Source organism: Notolepis coatsorum, assembly GCF_963971535.1.
Source record: "Notolepis coatsorum genome assembly, chromosome: 18".
NCBI lineage: Eukaryota > Metazoa > Chordata > Actinopteri > Aulopiformes > Paralepididae > Notolepis > Notolepis coatsorum.
Genome location: NC_140182.1, coordinates 53614425 through 53636480, shown reverse-complemented (window position 1 = coordinate 53636480; position 22056 = coordinate 53614425). Strand labels below are relative to the sequence as shown.

The 22056-nt window shown below is 43.6% G+C and overlaps 1 protein-coding gene across 1 annotated transcript in view; it reads left to right on the top strand.

Annotated features, from left to right (window-relative positions):
• The first annotated feature begins 876 nt into the window (after window positions 1-876).
• tango6 (transport and golgi organization 6 homolog) overlaps window positions 877-22056 on the top strand; it is a 150970-nt gene continuing 129790 nt past the window's right edge. Inside the window, exon 1 of the mRNA XM_084334981.1 lies at window positions 877-1005. Coding sequence (XP_084191107.1) covers window positions 954-1005 — 52 coding nt within the window. The 5' untranslated portion in view covers window positions 877-953. The remainder of the gene's footprint in view (window positions 1006-22056) is intronic.

Here is a 22056-nt window from a genome sequence, read left to right as displayed (position 1 = left end):
ACATCAATGTGGAACGCCCTACCCAAAGCTGTAAAGGAATGTGGATCACTACCCACTTTCAAAACCTCTCTAAAGGGACACCTACGGGAGACTGCAATTCAACACTGGCCCCTGTAAATATCCTAACCCAACCCCCTCCAATGTACAGTCATTTACCTAGTATGGTTTTGTCAATAGTCCAATGTACAATTTTGTTTGTTTGTACAGTGTCTCCCCCCCCCCCTCAATGTACAGTTTTGCTTGTTTATACAGTGTGCCCCCCCCCAACCACCTCCAATGTAAATTACCCAGTATGGTTGTCAATATCCCAATGTACCCAACCCCCCCCCCCACCCAACCTCCTCCAATGTACAGTTTCTACGTCAAATGTATATACTCCCTTTTCTTGACTCCTTCTGTATCACAAACAGTACTGTATTTGCAAATCTGGTATGTCATAAATGTATAGATGTAGCAGTACTGACTATCTGTATGTCATGTATGTCATATATGTCCTGATGAATTGAAAATGGGGGACCCTGATGTAAACAAGACAAAAGTCTTTCTCTGGTCTGCATCCCCTTAACAATTGTGTGTATTGAGCTGTACTGTATTGTACCCATTCTGCAATCTGTTAATAAAGTTTTCAATCAATCAATCAATCAAACCATCAAATACATTCTCAGCGCTCCTTCATCACAGTTCTACTGACACTGACAGAAGGCGTCTCTACAATTCGTAGCCGCATTTCTGCAGACCCCTCTCTGATTGGTTGAGGCCATTTCTGCAGACCCCTCTCTGATTGGCCGAGCGCGCGCATGCGCATGAAGCAAATCCCAGCTCGATGCGCAATGACGTATAATTCCAGCGCCATCATTTTATAGCAGCGTTGGGATATTATCGTTCCAGGTGGCTCTACATTAGATGTAAATTATTGTAAAGAGTTGTTAATCAGCTAAAAGAAATACAGCGAGATGACATCGACTATCATATCTGCAGTAAACGTCCTTACAAAGCCTCTAGGTGGTGAGTGGATGCTAGTTTGACAACTTAGCTTGAAGCTAAGCTTGGTAGTTGTAGTAGTAGTAGGTAGTAGTACTAACGTTACATTAGTAATTATTATTTCGGAACTATCAGAAACGTAAGCAACAGTTGAGTTGTGTCAGCCTGTAATCCAGCCATCTGATGAAAGTTATATCCGTCATTCTAACGGTACTGTACGTAGTGTTCATATGAAATGAATGAAAACTGTATTTAACAGATTGCAGAATGGGAACAATACAGTACAGCTCAATACACACAGTTGTTAAGGGGATGCAGACCAGAGAAAGACGTTTGTCTTGTTTAACTTTACATCAGGGTCCCCTATTTTTTATTCATAAACTCGCCAGATGAGAGCACTGAACTATGAGAGTGGGTCTGCCGCTACATTAGCTCAGTACTTTTGGTTCGGTTAGAGCTGCTACATTACTAGCGCTTGTCAACATGGAAACAGCTAAACTCTATTTCAATTAAGTAATTATGTCCCATCTGACATACTGTATTTAACCAGCTTGTTCTGAAGGTGTTGGACAAGAAACCCTTTCGCCACCACCGCCAGGGTAAAGAACCACCAGGGTAAAAAATCGCGCGGAGCCGTGGATGCACGCTGAAATACTGACCGCTATGAAAATCAGAGACAAAAAATGCTCTGAGTTTCGTAAAAGTCAGTCACAGCTTACCACGAGCACGTGAACTCCAAACCCACGTGACTGAACTCAAACTGGAAAGAAACAGACTAAGAAATGATGTAAACTCCATGATCAAAACAGCAAAAAAAATGCATCAATGACAAAACCGAGGAAAACAAAAACAAACCACGTGAACTTTGGAAATTACTCAATAACCAACTAGGCTGCAGTAAAAAACTTAAAACCAGATTCTCAAACATAAACATAAAGACGGACAACACGCTAATCACAGAAAAGCTGGATGTAGCCAATTACTTAAATAGTTTCTTCACAAACATAGCCACAACACTGGTAAACAAACTACCCTCCCACTCAGGGCATTATGGGGTAGAAGTTGAACACATAGCATACTACAAGAACCTAGGGGTCCACAAAGACGACTTCAAACTGGAAATGGTAACAACAGATGAGGTACTCAAAAAACTGAGCGCCCTCCAACCTAACAAGGCCACTGGCCATGACAACATCCCCTCCAAATTCCTCAGAGACTCCGCAGCCGCCATCACCCCAGTCATCACACACATAATAAACCTCTCCATAAAACAGGGACACGTCCCCAAGGACTTCAAAATTGCGAGAGTGACCCATCTGCACAAAAAAGGCAGTAAATTAGACCCAGGCAACTACCGCCCTGTTTCTATCCTTACCTCCATCTCGAAAGTCATGGAAAAAATTGTATACGAACAGGTCGAAAAATACCTTGCGGAAAAAAACCTAATCTACGAATTCCAATCTGGCTTCAGAACATCCCACTCCACTGACGCATGCCTTCTCTATTTAAACGACCACATCAAACAAGAGGTGGACGTGGGCAAATACTGCGGCATGGTCATGCTGGACCTACAAAAGGCCTTCGACACTGTCAATCACACCATTCTGATTGACAAGCTAAAAGCAAAATGGTTTTGATAGTCTATTAGTGAGCTGGATGCAATCCTACCTGGAGGGGAGAGAGCAGATGGTGGAGGTAAACGGTACCCTACCCCCCCCCCCCCCCCCCTCACAGTAAGCTGTGGTGTTCCACAAGGAAGCATACTAGGTCCGCTACTGTTCATAATTTATGCAAATGACATGTCGTCAGCTTGTGACTGCAACTTGTTCCTGTTTGCGGACGACTCAGCCCTGCTGGTCTCTGACAAGAACAAGTTACAGGTTGAAAACCATCAGCTCAGAACTAGGCAAAATCTGCATATGGCTCGCTGATAACAAACTATCATTACACATGGGCAAAACAGAGTCCATTCTCTTCGGTTCAAATAACAAACTCGGCAAGACCGACGGCTTCTCAGTTACAGTGGGTGACAATATTGTCACAAGGAAAGAAGATATTACCTTACCTGGGTTCCATCCTAGAGGCAAATCTTTCCTGTGACAAAATGGCATCCAATGTAATAAAAAAAGTCAACCAACAAACTCGATTCTTGTACCGGATCTCCTCACTGGTAAACAAGAATACCCTGAAGACTCTGGCAGGAGCACTCATTCAAGGGTACTACGACTATGCTTGCACCTCATGGTACCAAAGCACCTCAAAGGCGCTAAAAACTAAATTACAAACATCTCAAAACAAACTGGTCAGACTACTGCTTGACCTTACTCCTAGAACCCACCTCACCCCTGCCCACTTTGACAACCTAGGATGGCTTAGAGTAGACGACAGAGTACAGCAACGTGCAATGGGCCTGGTCTACAAGATACACTACACGACCAAGGTACCCATGTACCGGTACCTGTGAATCGATACCGGTACCCAACGGTACCTTTTTTCGGTACTTAATTTTTTTTTTTTTTTTTTTTTTTTTAACTTTTTTTTAACTTTTTTTTTTTTTACTTTTTTCTTTTCATGTCAACGTTCACACGCACAATATATGCTTACCTAGGATTTGACTTGATTCAACAACAAAGCAGTCGGAGCAATGACAAGCCGAAAACTGTCGAAATTTAATTTACCTACCTCAGTCGTAAAAAAAAATCCAAACTTCAAATAACTACAATTTCAAATGCTTGTCATTGCTCCGACTGCTTTGTTGTTGAATCAAGTCAAATCCTAAGTAAGCATATATTGTGCGTGTGAACGTTGACATGAAAAGAAAAAAGTAAAAAAAAAATATATATATATATATATATTTTTTTTTTATTTTATTTTTTTTCCGGTTTCTCACTTGATTCGATACTCGGTAGTATCGACGTGTTTCGGTTCGGTACCTCAAAAGTACCGAATTCGGTACCCATCCCTAATGCGGTGGGGAGGAGACTGTCTATTAGGAGGTGGTGGGGGTTTTGGGCATTTACGGTGGCCAGTTTCGAATTGCAGCCTCCCGTAGGTGCTCTTTAAGAGCGGTTTTGAATGTGGGCAGGGATTCACATTCCTTTACAGCTTTGGGTAGGGCGTTCCACATTGTTGTGGCATAATTGCGAAACGTGTTTAGTCCCTTGTTTGAGCCGAATCTGGGTTTAACATGATTTGTTGAGCTTCCTCTGGTGTAGTGGTTGTGGTATTCACTGACCTTTGGGAAGTATTTTGACATGTACATGGGCACCCTGGTCGTTTAGTGTATCTTGTAGACCAGGCCCATTGCAAGTTGCTGTACTCTGTCGTCTACTCTAAGCCATCCTAGGTTGTCAAAGTGGGCAGGGGTGAGGTGGGTTCTGGGGTTCAGGTCAAGTAGTAGTCTGACCAGTTTGTTTTGTGATGTTTGTAATTTTGTTTTAAGCGCCTTTGAGGTGCTTTGGTACCATGAGGTGCACGCATAGTCATAGTACCCTTGAATGAGTGCTCCTGCCAGAGTCTTCAGGGTATTCTTGTTTACCAGAGAGGAGATCCGGTACAAGAATCTAGTTCGTTGGTTGACTTTTTTTATTACATTGGATGCCATTTTGTCACAGGAAAGATTTGCCTCTAGGATGGAACCCAGGTAGGTAATTTCGTCTTTCCTTGTGACAATATTGTCACCCACTGTAACTGAGAAGCCGTCGGTCTTGCTGAGTTTGTTATTTGAACCGAAGAGAATGGACTCTGTTTTGCCCATGTGTAATGATAGTTTGTTATCAGCGAGCCATGTCAAAATACTTCCCAAAGGTCAGTGAATACCACGATCACAACACCAGAGGGAGCTCCACAAATCACAACCACAAGTCTTTTTGTATCACAAACAGTACTGTATTTGCAAATCTGGTATGTCATAAATGTATAGATGTAGCAGTACTGTCTATCTGTATGTCATATATGTTACGATGAATTGAAAATGGGGGACCCTGATGTAAACAAGACGAAAGTCTTTCTCTGGTCTGCATCCCCTTAACAATTGTATGTATTGAGCTGTACTGTACTGTACCCATTCTGCAATCTGTTAATAAAGTTTTCAATCAATCAATCAATCAACCACTGTACCATCCTCAAAAAACATGCCTTGCTAAACTGGGGAAACATGCTGATTGATTGATTGATTGAAAATTGTATTAACAGATTGCAGAATGGGTACAGTACAGCTCAATACATACAATTGTTAAGGGGATGCAGACCAGAGAAAGACTTTTGTCTTGTTTACATCAGGGTCCCCCATTTTCAATTCATCATAACATATATGACATACATGACATACAGATAGACAGTACTGCTACATCTATACATTTATGACATACCATGAAACTCAGAGATGCCAGCCTGATATTTAACTCATTGACTACCATAAGCTTTTGCCATCTTTACTAAATGGCGCCAGCGTTATTGACAATTTTACTGATGTTTGTAGACCCATCGTGCGTTCTGTATTATATAACTATGGAGACAATAGTATGGCTCATTTGACAGGCATTGTTCATAGTCCATTACTGACTAATTAGTTAATTTCTACACACACTGTAGTTTGTTACACGCTAAACATCTCCCATTTCCAGAATAATCCAGTATTTTTCCATAGATCGCGAGATATGACACATTATATGCAATAATCCCAAATCGTTCTGGTTGATCGCCTGAAGCTCTAAATACTCTCAAATCAAAGGTATCCCAAATCATCAAGGGGGGGGGGGGGGGGGGGGGGCGTCACAGTCCAGCTGCCCAACCCCTGTATGCTTGCCCACTAGCCTAACTGTCCTGATTGTGTGTGTGCCTGCCTATGCAGTGCATGTCCATGTAGGCTTTGATGTATCCCTGTACACATGTTTTTATAGATGCATGAATGCCTAGTGAGTGAATGTACAGAATATGTTTTAAATTGTTTTTATATTCGTTTTAATGTCCTATTTTTCTGCTTCTTTTCTGGCTTTAACATCTAATAATAATAATAATAATAATAATAACTTCATTTTATATAGGGCAATTCCAGCGTTATGGATATTACATTCAGAGAGAACATTGGAAACTTAATTTAACATTGACAAGGCATCGATTTGAATTGGAAGTATAATTTACACATTTTAGTTACACTTATTGAGATAAAGATGAGCCTGCAGTAAGAAATGTTTTGACCGTTTGGATTTTGAGATAGGTGACAAAATACACAGCGTTATGGATGTTACGGAAATTGACAAGCTTTTCGGACTCACTGAACACATGATGAAAACTCTGTGAATATCTTTTTTAAAGAATAACATGTTTACTATCACTTTGTAGGGAAGGGTTTGAGGTACCCAAAAAGCACATTCAGGAAAACCTGGCATTTCCTCTCAACGAATGAATCACAAAAAAGTGCCGTTATGGATGTTAAATTTTTGCGTTATGGATGTTACACGTCTGAAATAGACAAAAAACACTATCAAAAATAGGGCTTTACCCACATGTGTTTGACTTCGGTGGACCATTTTGAGGGTCAAACCAGTCTGGATTCATGTTGTAGTCTGAAATGCCAGTAAATGCTTCTTCTTCTTCTTCTTATTTGAATTTCCGGCAGAGTAGACGCATCGAGGCGTATTACTGCCCTCCGCAATTCTTTTTATGGGCTCTTCTTCTTCTCCTTCTTCTCCTTCTTTTTCTTCTTCTACTGGACCCCGTCATCACCTACATTGTCCATTGGAGTGCAGCTACTGCTGCTACTTCCTGTCTGAGCCCCCCTCCGCGGGACCCACCTTGCCCCCTGCTATCTTATCCTGGGCTGCTTTGTCCCTCGCAGCCTTGTCCCTCGCAGCCCCCTCAGCCAATTCGCTATACACCACCTCCCAGTCCAGACCTTCCAATCCCAGATGTTGAACCGCTATCCTCTCTGAGAACCTCTTCTTCTTCTTCTTATTTGAATTTCCGGCAGAGTAGACGCATCGAGGCGTATTACTGCCCTCCGCAATTCTTTTTATGGGCTCTTCTTCTTCTCCTTCACCTTCTTTTTCTTCTTCTACTGGACCCCGTCCTCAACTACATTGTCCATTGGAGTGCAGCTACTGCTGCTACTTCCTGTCTGAGCCCCCCTCCGCGGGACCCTCCTTGCCCCCTGCTATCTTATCCTGGGCTGCTTTGTCCCTCGCAGCCTTGTCCCTCGCAGCCCCCTCAGCCAATTCTTTACACACCTCCTTCCAGCCCAGACCTTCCAATCCCAGATGTTGAACCGCTATCCTAACAATCATCTTCACCATCTCTGTTCTACCCGTAACCTCTGCCATACCAGTAACTACCCCTGCCACGAAGGCCACAATACCTAATTTCTCCTCCCTTCCCCTGTCTCTTTCCACCTGCTCTACCCTCACTGCCAAATGCCCTCCTTCAACCCCCTGCACCCTTTCTTGGCTCCCCTGTCCTGCCCTGCTAACCGCCCCAGCATACGTCAACTTACCCTCCCTTCTCTCTCTCCGATCCGCGACCTGCTTCATCATCACCTCGCACCCCCGAAACGCTACACTATGCTCCCCACCACAACTACAGCACCTCGGCTTCACTCCCTCTCCACATTTCCCATATTCATGTTCCCCGCCACACCTAGCGCACCTCATCCCCTTCATACACGTGGTAGCTATATGGCCAAACCCCTGGCACCTATAGCACCTAAGAGGATTATGAACAAATTCCCTAACCATATACATCCTACGCCCTACTAATACCTCCCTAGGAACAACCCCACCCTCAAACGTAATCACTACCGTCCCCGTCACTGCCCTCTCCGCTCCCCTCTTCATCCTTGCTGCACTCTTAACTATGCCATTACGCCTGTCCTCCTTTAGCTCTTCCACCAGCTGCTCTACTGTAACCTCGACCGGTACCCCAACTATCACCCCCTTACATCCCCCCCCCCTCTTCTCCCCTACTCTCGCCACCTTACTTATACCCACCCCCCCAATGCTCTGCATCTTCCTAGCCACCTCCACCTGCCCCTCACTACCACACCCTACGGCCAGATTCCCATCCCACAAAACTTTCACGTACTTTACCTCTCCTAGTTGCGCGGCAATGAGTTTGGGCCACTCGAGCCTACCTACCTTCCCCTCACCCCTCTCCCTCTCAAGCCTGACCACTATATGATTGTTGAATATATATAGAACACAAATGTTCTAGAATGTTCGATTATGACATCATACTGTGACATCACAAATGTTCTAGAATGGGCGGTTAAAGGTGGCCGAGCGGAGACTGCGTTCGTCACCAACCCCGGAGCTGTGAGCTGGATTCGCCTGTTCGAATCCAGCTCACAGCTCCGGGGTTGTCACCAGCTTGGCTGGCCGTCTGCACTAATACAATTGGCTGTATTAGAGGGTGGGAGAAGCTGGCGGGGTGGGTCTGGGTCGTTGTAAACAGCGACTCCTACAGTTCGGTCGGGGCGCCTGCTAAGCGCGGATAGGACTTGAGGGGGATAGTGTGGTCCTCCCACACGCTACGCCCTCTCGATGAGAATCCGCGCTGCCAGGTGAAAAGAAGCGGTGATTGGCTGGACGTGTGTCGGAGGAAGCACGTGGTAGCCTCCACTCTCCCAGATGATCTGACTGTGGGGGGTAAGTGCGCAGCGACCAGGAAGGGACTGGGAATTGGCATACGACTAACATTGGGATGGGAGAAAATCGGAGGAAAATGGAGGGGGAAAAAGACTAATAAAAAAAAAAAAAAATGTTCTAGAATGTTTGATTATGACATCATACTGTGACATCACAAATGTTCTAGAATGTTCTATTATGACATCATACTGTGACATCACACACAAAAAATAAAAATTATCTTCTTTTTTTGGTCTTAAATAGTTTCAAAATATCAGTCACTTCTGAAAATAATTTACAAAACGTTTTTGGAAAATAGCTCTATTTGATTAACATAAAAAAGTGTTTTCTATACAGAGAACAGCAATATTAATATCGGTTAAATCAGAAAATTAGTTTTGGAGCAATTCCATGAAAATGTCAACCTCACCATGAAAAAGAAAGTTATAAAATCAAGTCTAATTCACTCTGCCTGGACTGGTTCAGAGAAATGGTATCTCCCTCTGTTATCCATGTGAGGATTGAGGTGTTCACGAATCTGATCAAAACTGACCCAGGACTTGTCATCTTTGGTTGGAAGTGCAGCGGTAAGCCTCCATAAGGGACATGGACACGTGTGGCGTTTCTGAACCCTCTGCTTGACTCCTTCTCTTATGGTCACTGCATCCTTCATTCCTGGGGCCTGTCTTGAAATTTCGTCCCTGGAATAATACTAATTTACTTTCTGTTTGGTTTCATTTGGGGTTTCTGTGTTTTTTGGGGTGGGTTTCTTGTCACGATACTCGGCAAAACAATAACAAATACACATGTAGGCTGAGCAGACGTGAGGGGGAGATGGCCGACAGCAGCCGATTAGCAGTAGGCTAACGTGGACACTGCTCTGCCTAGACCAACAATGTGTGAAAAAGTTGTCTGGAAATATGTTTGATTTTAATCAAACAAGGAGTCATAAAATACTTCTGATTTAAATCAAACAAAGGGGTCATAATCGGACTTAACAACACACATTTTTGATAGTGTTTTTTGTCTATTTCTGACGTGTAACATCCATAACGCAAAAATGTAACATCCATAACGGCACTTTGTCTATTTCTGACGTGTAACATCCATAACGCAAAAATGTTACATCCATAACGGCACTTTTTTGTGATTCATTCCTTGAGAGGAAATGCCAGGTTTTCCTGAATGTGCTTTTTGGGTACCCAAACCCTTCCATACAAAGTGATAGTAAACATGTTATTCTTTGAAAAAGATATTCACAGAGTTTATCATGTGTTCAGTGAGTCCGAAAAGCTTGTCAATTTCCGTAACATCCATAACGCTGTGTATTTTGTCACCTATCTCAAAATCCAAAAGGTCAAAACATTTCTTATTCTTTATCTCTAAGTGTAAGTAAAATGTGTAAATTATACTTCAAACAAAGGGGTCATAATCGGACTTAACAACACACATTCGCAATGTAACATCCGTCACTTACAATGTAACATCCATAACGGTAACATCCATAACACTTGTAAAGAATACAAAAAATAAGACCAGAATGACTAATTGTTGCTAATATGTCATCTTTATAAAAGTTAGCTTTGCTTAGGAAGTTTGGTTGACATTGCATTCCAGATGCATGTTTTATGACAACTTTTCCTGGAAAACGTTATGGATGTTACATTCGCTGTCCCATAAAGGGGCATTATAACAGCATGCTTCACCTGCCAATGGAAAGACACAAAGTACATAATTGATTCACATATTGATACAACAGCCCTTCATGACCAAATGTGAGGTTAGAAAAATATCTGTTGATTTCTTTGCCATTCTGGCCATTCAGAAAGTCATACAATTAGGTTAATCGAAAAATAAATGTTTACATCATTGTGTCTCCTCCTGTAGTGTGAAAAAACATGCATTCTCATAAATATTACAATCAAATCTATTTTGTACTTCAAAATATAGACCTTGATGATACATTTGAAATTGGTTAGGTTATGATCATGTTATTAGAAAATGTTCATGGTGAGGTTGACATTTGCATGGAATTGCCGATAGCGCCTTTCAAAAGACCCAAGGTCGCTTTACATAGGGGGAAAAAATAACAAAGTAACAAACATAGTGGACAGACACAACATATACATATAATGTGAGAAATTAGGGGTTAAAGGCCAAGTTGAAGAGGTGGGTTTTGAGCAGTTTTTTTTAATGAGTCCAGAGTTGGGGCAGTGCCGAGTTCTGCAGGGAGGGAGTTCCAGAGGGTGGGAGCTGCCACACTGAAAGCTCTGTCCCCGAAGGTCCGCAGTCTGGTTCGGGGGATGTAGAGCTGACCAGTGTCCGTGGATCGCAGGGACCGTGACTGAGTGTAGGGGTGGAGGAGGTCAGTGAGGTACTGAGGTGCCAGAGCGTGGAGGGATTTGTAGGTGAGCAGGAGGGTTTTGTAGGTGATGCAGGATTTGATGGGGAGCCAGTGGATGAGGGTGGGGGTGATGTGCTGCCAGGGTTTGGTGCGGTTTAGAACCCTGGCAGCTGAATTTTGAACATACTGGAGCCTGTCCAGGGTTTTGCTTGGGACCCCGGACAGGACCCCTTTGCAGTGGTCCAGGCCGGAGGGTACAAAGGCATGGATGAGGGTCTCAGCTGTGGAGTCGGAAAGTGACTGGGTAGGGGGTGGGTGGGGGACACTGTACATTGGAATATTGACAAAGCCATACTTGGTCATTTACTGTACATTGGAGGGGGTTGGGTTAGGACATTTGCAGGGGCCAGTTTCGAATTGCAGTCTCCCGTAGGTGTTCTTTGAGAGTGTTTTTGAAAGTGGGTAGTGATTCACATTCCTTTACAGCTTTGGGTAGGGCGTTCCACATTGATGTGGCATAATTGCGAAACGTGTTTAGTCCCTTGTTTGAGCCGAATCTGGGTTTAACATGATTTGTGGAGCTCCCTCTGGTGTTGTGATCGTGGAGCCTTGGGGGACGCCTTGGTTGACTGGGGCCGGGGTGGAACTGTGTCCGGGTGGTGAGGTAGGATTGAAACCAGGAGAGTGCTGAGCCAGTGATTCCGAGGTTGTTGGATAGGCGGTTGAGGAGGATGGAATGGGAGACTGTGTCCAAGGCTGCAGAAAGGTCCAGGAGGATGAGGATGCTAATGTGGCCAGAGTCAGCTGCAAGGAGGAGGTCGTTGGTGATTTTGATGAGGGCGGTCTCTGTGCTGTGTTGAGTTCTGAAGCCGGATTGAAAAGGCTCATAGAGCTCATGGTTGGACATGTATTGTTGGAGTTGGGCGGCCACTGACTGCTCTTTCCAAGATTTTACTAAGGAAAGGGAGGTTGGAGATCGGACGGTAGTTATTTAGCTCATCTGGGTCGAGGCCGGGCTTCTTGATGATGGGAGTGACGGAGGCTGTTTTGAAGCAGGAGGGGACGAGACCAGATTCTAGTGAGGAGTTGATGATGTTGACCATGGTGGGGCAGAGAGCAGGGAGGCAGATCTTGACCAGGGTAGTAGGCATGGGGTCGAGTGAACAGGTGGAGGGTGGAGGCTTTGGCTGAAGCTATAAGCTTGGCAACTTGAGGACCATCCACCAAGGAGAAGGAGGAGAGGCTGCATTGGGGGGGGGGGGGGGGGGCCCAGGGGGGAAGAGCAGGTGAGGGGGAGGAGGAGGCACTACTAGCTGGTAGATGGTGTTAACCTTGTCCTGGAAGAAGACAAGGAACCTGGAGCAGAGGTCGTGGGCACCAGATGGGCGGGGGGGGGTCGAGGGGGCGGAGTAGCCGGTTGATGGTGGAAAAGAGTGTCCTGGGGTGGTTTTGCTGGTTACCGGCCTTGGAGAGAGCTAGCTTGTAGGTCTGCACATGGTCCTTATAGGCCTTGAGGTGGACAGTGAGGCCAGATCTTTTATGGAGCCTCTCCAATTGGCGACCGACAGCCTTCAGGGAGCGAAGTTCAGTGGTGAACCAGGGGGCAGGACGGGTGTAGGTGACAGTCCGGGTTTTGATGGGGGCAAGAGAGTCCAGGCTGCGGGATAAGGCGGAGTTGTAGTGGGCAGCCAGACCATCCACCTGGGTGCTGGGGGGAGCTGAGGCCAGGTGGATGGTTATCAGGTTGGTCAGAGCTGGTGCACTGACTGTTTTGATGTTCCTGTAGGTGATGGTGCGTGCATTTCGAAGCTTGGGTAGGGAAGCAGGGAGGGTGAAAAGGACAGCATGATGGTCAGACACCGCCAGGTCGAGACACTGTAAATCAGATGGTGTTGTGCCAGTGGAGCAGACGAGATCAAGTCTATGGCCTTTGGTGTGGGTGGGACCTTTTGTGTGCTGTGAGATATTGAAGCAGTCCAGCAGTCCAGCAGATGAGCACATGGTGCAGACAGTGGTGAGGAGTTCAGACAGGTCAGACATAAAGGAGGTGGAGTGTAGGGGCGGCTAAGTGGCGCAGTGGGCAAGGCGCTCGCCACTAACGCAGGAGATGCTGGGTTCGAGCCCAGCTCTCTGCGTTGCTTCCGGCTTGGCTGGTCGTTCTTACTAATACAATTGGCAGTATTAGGGGGTGGGAAAGCCGGTGGGTGGGAATCGGACGTTGTGGACAGCGACTCCTACAGGTCGGTTGGTGCGCCTGTACAGCAGAATCAGGAAGCAACGGGGGCAGCGTGAGCCTCCCACGCGTTACTCCTCGCCGCTGAGAGATCGTGCTGTGCAGGTGAAAAGATGTGACAGCTGCCTCCTTGTGTACTGGAGGGGACACGTGATGCAAGGCTTGGTCCACATTGCAGCCGACCAGTGGGAGGCATGGTCTAACAACGTTCGAGACAGGGGAGGGTAGAATTGGATAATACGAAATTGGGATGGGAGAAAAATAGAAAATGGGGAGAAAAAGTAGATCCTACTCTGAACTCTGACTCCAATGCCCACACTCTAGGCTCTGTTACCCATACTGTACGACTCTGAATTCTGTTGCCTATACTCAATGTATACCTATAGACGAGTCAATCTATGAAAAAAAAGCACTTAACCCAAAAGAAATTGATACAAAAGGTTTTTCGATGGATTCCGATAGTATTGGGCGTGCTAAATAACATACTAAAAGTCGACCAAAATCAACCCCCCCCCGAAAGCCGCCATTTCCAAGATGGCGTCCCAGATGGCGGTGGAGATATTAAAATGGCTATATCTCAAATTGAGAATATGGTGCAAAGGATTTCTCAACTGATTCTGGTACCTCTGGGCATGTTCACTAACATACTAAAAATCTAGGAAAATACACCTTCCAGAAAGGCTTAATTTTCAAGATGGCGTCCAAAATGGCGGCAGACCAAGCTTAAAATGGCTATATATCTCAATAGAAAAAAATATATAACTATGATTTTTCACTTGATTCTGGTACCTCTAGACATGCTTGTGAACATACTAAAAATCTAGGAAAATACACCTTCCGGAAAGGCATCATTTTCAAGATGGCGTCCAAACTGGCGCCCAGGAGCTTAAAATGACTATACAAATACAAATAGCTTACTAAAAAAGGTGTTTGCACTCTCCAGCTCTCAAGCTAGCATAGTTGAAGCCTTCTTTTTGACCATTATAGTTGTTATAAAAACGAAATGATGAGTGGTCATTCAAAGTCAAAGGTAGAATTGAATACTATAATAGTGATCTACATGCTGCAGACTGTGTGTATCATAATGCTTGTAGCACACATTTCCGGTGTGACCGTGATGTTCCCATGGAATTTCAGCCTGATTGTAATCCAAAGCGGAGAAAGTCTGGAAGGCCAAAGAATGAGGACCAAGAACAAGCCTTCTCAAAAATGTGTGCTTACTTTGAAACGAATGATGATGGACAGCTGACCGTTTCTGCACTTAGGTGTAAAATGCAAGAGTATTTGTCTAAGGCCGATTCCATCCCATATAGTAATCAATACCTAAAAACATTGCTGATGCAACGATATGCAAATAGCATATTTATTGCAGAAGGAGATGGCTTGGATTGTATTGTTACAATAAGAGAGAAAACATCAGACATACTCAGATCCTACTATAACAACACAAAACAAAACAGTAATGAAGAGTCTGAGAAGAGACACTTACTTGAAACAGCTGCAAAACTCATAAAAAGTGACATAATGACTAATGTTCCACCTGTTAATGAGTACCCAACTACAGAGACACTAAAACTACAGAATGCCCTTGATTATATTCCACAATCACTCCACATTGTGTTAAAAGCTTTGTTTGTCGGTAAAGAGACAGAGCAGAAAATTGCTAGTATTGGCCACGCAATCATACAGGCAGTCCGACCACGAGCTGTCCTTGCCCCTTTGCAAATTGGCCTAGCAGTGCAAATGCACCACTTAAACCGGTCTCGGTTCATTGTAGATATGCTGAATAAGATGGGATTCTGCTCTTCCTATTCTGAACTGCAGAGGTTTGAAATGAATGCTGCAAATTGTACTGCACCAAACATGCTTGGTAAGGATATTTATGTGTTGAACACGACCGTCTTATTTGCTGCAGACAATGTAGATCATAATATTCTAACAATTGATGGGAAAGGGACATTTCATGGGATGGGCATGATAGCTGCCTTGACACCAGGACAGAAGACAGACCAAAGGATTCCGAGGTTCAGAATTAATGAACTGAATCTTGTGCAGAGGTCAAAAGTTGTGATAATAGATTATCACTTTGCCAAACACTTTTGCAGAGACACCACATTTAAAGAACTTCCAAGACTTGCAGAATGTAACAAGATGGTTGATCTGCTTTGGGAGTTATCGTTCAATTTCAAATAGCCTGCACCTGGTTGGCAGGGGATGATGCACATTATTCATAAGGGAGATGAACATCCAGGGCAGTCTTCAGTGAGATACTTACCAATGATAGACATGTACTCCGGAGACAAAACATGCATTCTGTCAACACTGGAGTTCATTTGTGGTCTGGCATCCAAACACCACCTTGCCCCAGTAGTTACATTTGACCAACCCCTATATTGGAAAGCAGCAGAGATAATCCTAGATTCACCACAGTGCAGTCACCTCAAGTCCTTTGTCCTGCTCCTAGGAGGATTTCACACATTTATGAATTTGCTAGGAGCAATTGGTACACTGATGGACGGTACAGGACTTAAGGACATTCTAGGGGTAGTCTATGGGGAGAACTCAGTAGCCCATATGATGACAGGCAAATCAGTTCAGAGAGCATTCCGTGGCCATCTTCTGGTTGACAAATGTCTTAACCGCATGATAATATCAGAAATGGTAGATGATAGTCATGAATTTGCAGCAATGGTTGAACAGTCTGAAGCAATGTATACCTCAATAGTTAAGGGTGAAATGTCATTGGAAACAGTGTTCACATCAGAGACCCTCATTACAATAAATTAAGAGCTGGGAAAAAGGAAGATGGAACTGTGTGCTAGATCCAAAACTAGTCAGTTGTGGCTAAATTACTAACACATGTTAGAAGTTGCTAGGTCACTGATAACAGCAGATCGCACAGGTTCCTGGCTTTTGCACCTTTGCGCTGTTTCTGAATGCATGCCGATATTCGCTGCGGCTGGGCATTACAATTACTTGAAATCGGCAAACTTTTATGTCCAAGAGATGAGTCAGCTTCACATCAACCACCCAGATGTCTTCAGACAATTTGAAAAGGGTTTTCATGTTATCCGTCGCAGCAGCCAATCATGGGCAGGCCTCAGCTCAGATCTTGTAATCGAAACAACATTGATGAGGTCATTGAAGACTACAGGAGGGATGACACATGGAAGTGGAATGACCGACAATCAGAGATCCCTTTGGACAATGTCAAAGGGCATAACATCAGAGTATAACACCGCAATGCAGGAGTTCTCAAACCAGACATACACAACATCAGAACAGCACAAGGATTCAACAGAGGCAAGGATGAAAAGGGATGCTGCTGACCTGGAGAAGATCACTTCAAAACTTGCTATATGTTCACCTTTCTCTCCAGACTCTTCTTTAAGGAATGTTGTTACAGGTGTTGTCGCTGAGGATGGAGTGAACGTGCATGATTATGACTCTGTTGGACGCAACATCATGCACAAAATGATCGGACAGCCGGCATTCACATTTTCATTTAGTAGAAAGGATAAAGCCATAACCCTTGGACAAAAATCGTCTATCAAGGTTGCTCCTGATCGAATCATTGATTCTGCACTTCTTTTTCAACGTTTCCTTATTGTCTCCCAAACTGGAGAGCTGTCATTGGAGGAGGTTATGCGTTACAAACTCAGTCCTTTCCCTCCTGCCCTCTTTGAAGCCGGAAACGTCTTCCGCAAAGCTGATAAACCACAACTAGCGCACGCGATCTGTGATCATGCAAGTGATGCAATCCTAGATTCTGTACCAGAAACAGAGCATTATGTTCTTGATGGTAGTTCACTCCTTCACCGAATACAATGGAAGCACGGACAAAGCTATGGTAAAATTGCACAGTCATATGCAGACTTCACCATCCAACATTATGGCTCAGCTACAACCATTGTGTTTGATGGCTATGAGGATGGGCCATCCATTAAAGACAACACACATCAAAGAAGAGGAAACAATATTCATCCCATTCACCCATTGTCAACTTCACTGCTGAGACAGAGTTCTCAGGTAAGAAGGAGGAGTTCCTGTCAAGAGATCTGAATAAACAGAAACTGATCCACATGATAAGTGATGAACTGAAAGAACGGGATTGCACTGTGGTCAATTCACTTGGAGATGCTGATGTAGACATAGTAAGGGCCGCAGTGGGATCATCTCTTCTTCACACCACGACGCTGATTGGAGAAGATACTGATCTCCTCGTCTTACTTCTTTACTATGCACAGAGAGATAGCAAGGGCCTTTATTTCAGATCAGACAAGTCGAAAGCTGATGGCAGTTTTAAAGTGTACGCCATAAACCATTTGAAAGAAGTACTCGGACAGGATGTGTGTTCTCAGTTGCTGTTCATCCATGCTGTGACTGGCTGTGACACAACTTCCCGGATCTTCGGAGTTGGCAAAAAGACAGCATTCCAAAAACTTGTAAAAGGGGATCCTGTCCTTCAGGCTTGTGCCAATGCATTCACTGTACCAAACCAGACAACACATGTGATCGATGACCTTGGGTGCCAAGCAATGGCTGTCTTTTTTGGTGGAAAGTGCACAGATTCGCTTGCAAAAAATGAGATATAACATTTTCAGCAAGAAGGTTGTCTCAGCTTCATCAACGGTAACGCCTGAACGTCTACCACCAACTGAATCTGCTACCAAATTCCACTGTCGTAGAGCATACTACCAGGTCATGGTCTGGATGGGAACAGATGATGGTATAGATGCTCTAGACTGGGGCTGGAACCTGCAGGACAATAGATTTGTCCCACTCATGTCAACAATGAATGCTGCTCCAGACAGTCTCTTGAAGGTCATTCATTGTAACTGTACCACTGCCTGCAAGACACTTCGCTGCTCATGCAGAAAATATGGACTACCTTGTACTACTGTCTGTGGACCATGTCAACTTCATGAATGTGACAATCCACATAACAAGTTTCTCCCAGAGGATCCTGAAGATGATGATGAGTAGGCCTAAAGACCACAATAAGTGGGTCATTTATTTTGTGTTCAACACCAAAGCCAGCTTTCTAGGTTGAATATAATAACCAATTTAAATTTTAGTCAAAATAAGCTACAGGCAGCTATTTTGATGATGCAAATGATGCATTCCTAGCAGATATATTTAGCTAGATATTTTGCTCATTATTAATGTATAGAGGTGCCAGAATCAGTTTATAAATCCTTTAGAAATGTTTTCCCATTTGAGATACAGGCATTCTAAGCTCCCAGTCGTCATTTTGGACACCGTTTTGAAAATTAAGCCTCTTCGGAAGGTGTATTTCCCTAAAACTTTAGTATGTTCCTAAGTATGTCTAGGGGTACTTGGGGTACCAGAATCAAATGACAAAATCATTTATATAATTTTTATATTGACATATATATAGCCATTTTAAGCTTGGCCAGCCGCAATTTTGGACGCCATCTTGAAAATGAAGCCTTTCTGGAAGGTGTATTTTCCTAGATTTTAGTATGTTAGTGAGCATGCCCAGAGGTACCAGAATCAGTTGAGAAATCCTTTGCACCATTTTCTTAATTTGAGATATAGCCATTTTAATCGCCCCGGCGCCATCTGGGACGCCATCTTGGAAATGGCGGCTTTCGGAGGGGTCGATTTTGGTCGACTTTTAGTATGTTATTTAGCACGCCCAATACTACCAGAATCCATTGAAAAACCTTTTGTATCAATTTTCTTGGGGTTAAACCATATATTGACTCGCCTACTAGTTTAGTTACCTACCTACTGCTTTCACTGTCTACAACTGCCCTACACTGTAATCATAATAATCTTAACTACCCACCTCATACTATAGTCTACCCATATGGATATATTATACTCTGTGTATATATTATACTCTGTTTGTACAACAGTGCTGTATATGCCGCATATTTATATTTGTATACTTACCACATACATATTATATATATAATATATATATTTGTCCGGGAGCCATAACCTGATTTATAGGTGAACCTTGTTTTGTCAGTTGCAATAATTTTTTTTCCCGTTTCTTGGAGCTTGGTGGTACCTCTTCAAAATACAAGAGGGTGCTCGGTGATATCCCTTGGGCATTTTAAGATATTAACCCCTTCATGCCTGAAAATGCCAAAATCACACAAAAATTGAGATTTATGAAATTGCATGCTGAATATAAATTAAATGCATCAAATTACATTCTCTCGTGTTTTTTCATACAAGGGGTGATGTGAAATTAATATTAACATTAATATTAACATGTAACATTTTCAGATATTAACACATTGTGCTCCATAAACGGCGTAAGTTGTTATTTCCCGCCATGCGTTGAACGCCAACAACGGCGTATGCTGTTTTTGGGATCAATATTTCATTTTTTCGCCATGGCATTCATAATTCATCCAGCCAACCTCCGGACTCCAGCGGGACCCTGTATGAGATTGCAACGCCTCAATACCGCCGCCTGGTGGATGGTCGGGCGAGTTACACTCTCGCTAAAACCGGAAGTGCCGATCGGTGCATCGAGGAAATCCCTCCGGCAGTCACATCTTGTTACGGGACTCCAGACAAACACTATAGTTAGGGATGGGAATCAAAAACCGGTTCCCGTTGGGAGCCGGTTCCTAATTATCCGATTCCTGGAATCGCATGCCTCCGTGACTATCGATTCCCTTATCGCTGCCAGGTTTTTCCTATAGTTGCGCATAACGTTAGCGCCACGCATGTAGCCATGGCAGACTATTTGATTCCTTAAGGGCTCGAAATTGCCTGGGTTTTGGTCATATGCTCCCGAAATGCTGATTGATTGATTGATTGAAAACTTTATTAACAGATTGCAGAATGGGTACATTACAGCACAGCTCAATACATACAATTGTTAAGGGGATGCAGACCAGAGAGAGACTTTCGTCTTGTTTACATCAGGGTCCCCCATTTTCAATTCATCATATGACATACACGACATACAGATAGACGTACTGCTACTAGGGCTGACCTTCGAAGCTTCAAGATTTTTTTTTATCTTATGTTGTGGGACTTGTACAGCACTTTCATAAACTTTGTTGTTTTTAAATGTGCTCTATAAATAAAGTGGGTTGGATTAATTAATTAAGTAGCCCCTTTCGTGACTGAGCCAACAAGGTTTCACTCGGCTGTGTGATTTAATTCAAGGTGGATCGCTGTTGTCGTTTGAACAACTTCAGATTTCATGGGAACTACCAATCCCCCAAATCAAGAATGTTTAAGATGAATGAAGTAAGATTTTGATTATTTGAAATATGGCCTGTGTAGACTAAACTATGCACAGAATTATGTCAGTCTACAAGGTCCGGATTCTACATGGTCCGGCAATGTAGACCTTGTAGACTCCACTACAGACCAATTATCAGTGAATGTTCATGCATTTTTAAGAAGGGCAACTTCCACAAAAAAACAAAGAACTCACAAACATCTCAGTAGCACCTTATCTAAATTTTATTTCCTATTTTGTTTATTCATCCCAGTATCTTTCTTTCTTATGTGTGGAATTCTACAAGGCATGTAGGTAGAGCTGCCGCGATTACCGCGGTATCGCTGTTACATCACGGCCACCGCAGAGTAGGCTGAATACCGCATCACAGCTGTTTTTTATAATAATAATAATGAAGTACCCTCCTCTCGTTGGGCTTGCGGCTCTGCAGATATACCCTACTCGTCTATCGAGGTTCCAAGCGACCCTATTGGGTACCAGAAAAGTCACGTGAAACATTGCAGACCACTGATTGGTCAGAAGAGAGACGCGTCACACGTTGGGAGCGTCCTGCAGTTTTTTACATCCTGAATGTCAGCCATTGATCAGAGCTCATCACAATACGGCTAATAACGTTAGCTTTAGCTCCCCGCCGGAGTGGACTACCATCGCTCCTCAGGAGTAGTAAACGAGACATAATGATTTTACTGTCTGCAACGAATGTTATAATAAAAGCCCTTCGTTCTATACACTTGTCTGATTGAAAACTTTATTAACAGACCGCAGAATGGGACAACTCAGCACGCTCTGAGCAAAGAAAGGAACTGAGATGGTCCGGTAAATACGCTGATGTTATTGAACGTATAACTATATAATGGTAATGCCACAAAACGAATGCCTTTATTATATAGTAGTAACTTTATAGTAATAATAATAAGAAAGGGTCGGGGGGGTAACCACCCCTGCCCACGACACCGAGTGAACGGCGCACGACCAGAGGGGAAACTTCGAATCCGTGTTTCACTTTCAATAACTAATGCGTGCTTGCCGAATCCCAAACAATATTCATGCTGCAAAGTCATCCTCTAAAGATCGACATTTAGACTAGAGGCAGGCTATATGCTATAAAAAGTAGACTACTACTAAAAAAAAATGCATTCAAACTTTTTTTTTTTTTTTTTTTTTTGCGTGCTGTAATAACCGCGGCGGTAGGAAATATTTTGCAAATCCGTGCGGTAAGGAAAACATCAATACCGCGGCAGCTCTACATGTAGGTGTATATGTATTTGAGGATGATATCCTTCAAACAGGCAATAGTGATGATATAATTTGGGCAGTGCTGAGCTGGGTTACTTTCCTCCAGTGTATTTGTCCCCCGGCCCCACCCAATGGCCCCATGCGCGCGCGCACACACACATATTTACATTTAGTCATTTAGCTGACGCTTTTATCCAAAGCGACTTACAAGTTCTGTACGACAAGACAGCAAGAAGGGTACAACTCTATCAGCTGAGTAACAATGTTTATCAAAGTGTTGCGTGTTACAGTGTAGGTTAGTTTATTAGGAAAAGTGCATGACAGTAAGGTTAGTCACGGTTAGATTTTTTTATTTATTTTAATCATTTCAGATAATGGTTGAAGAAGTGAGTCTTTAGTCGAC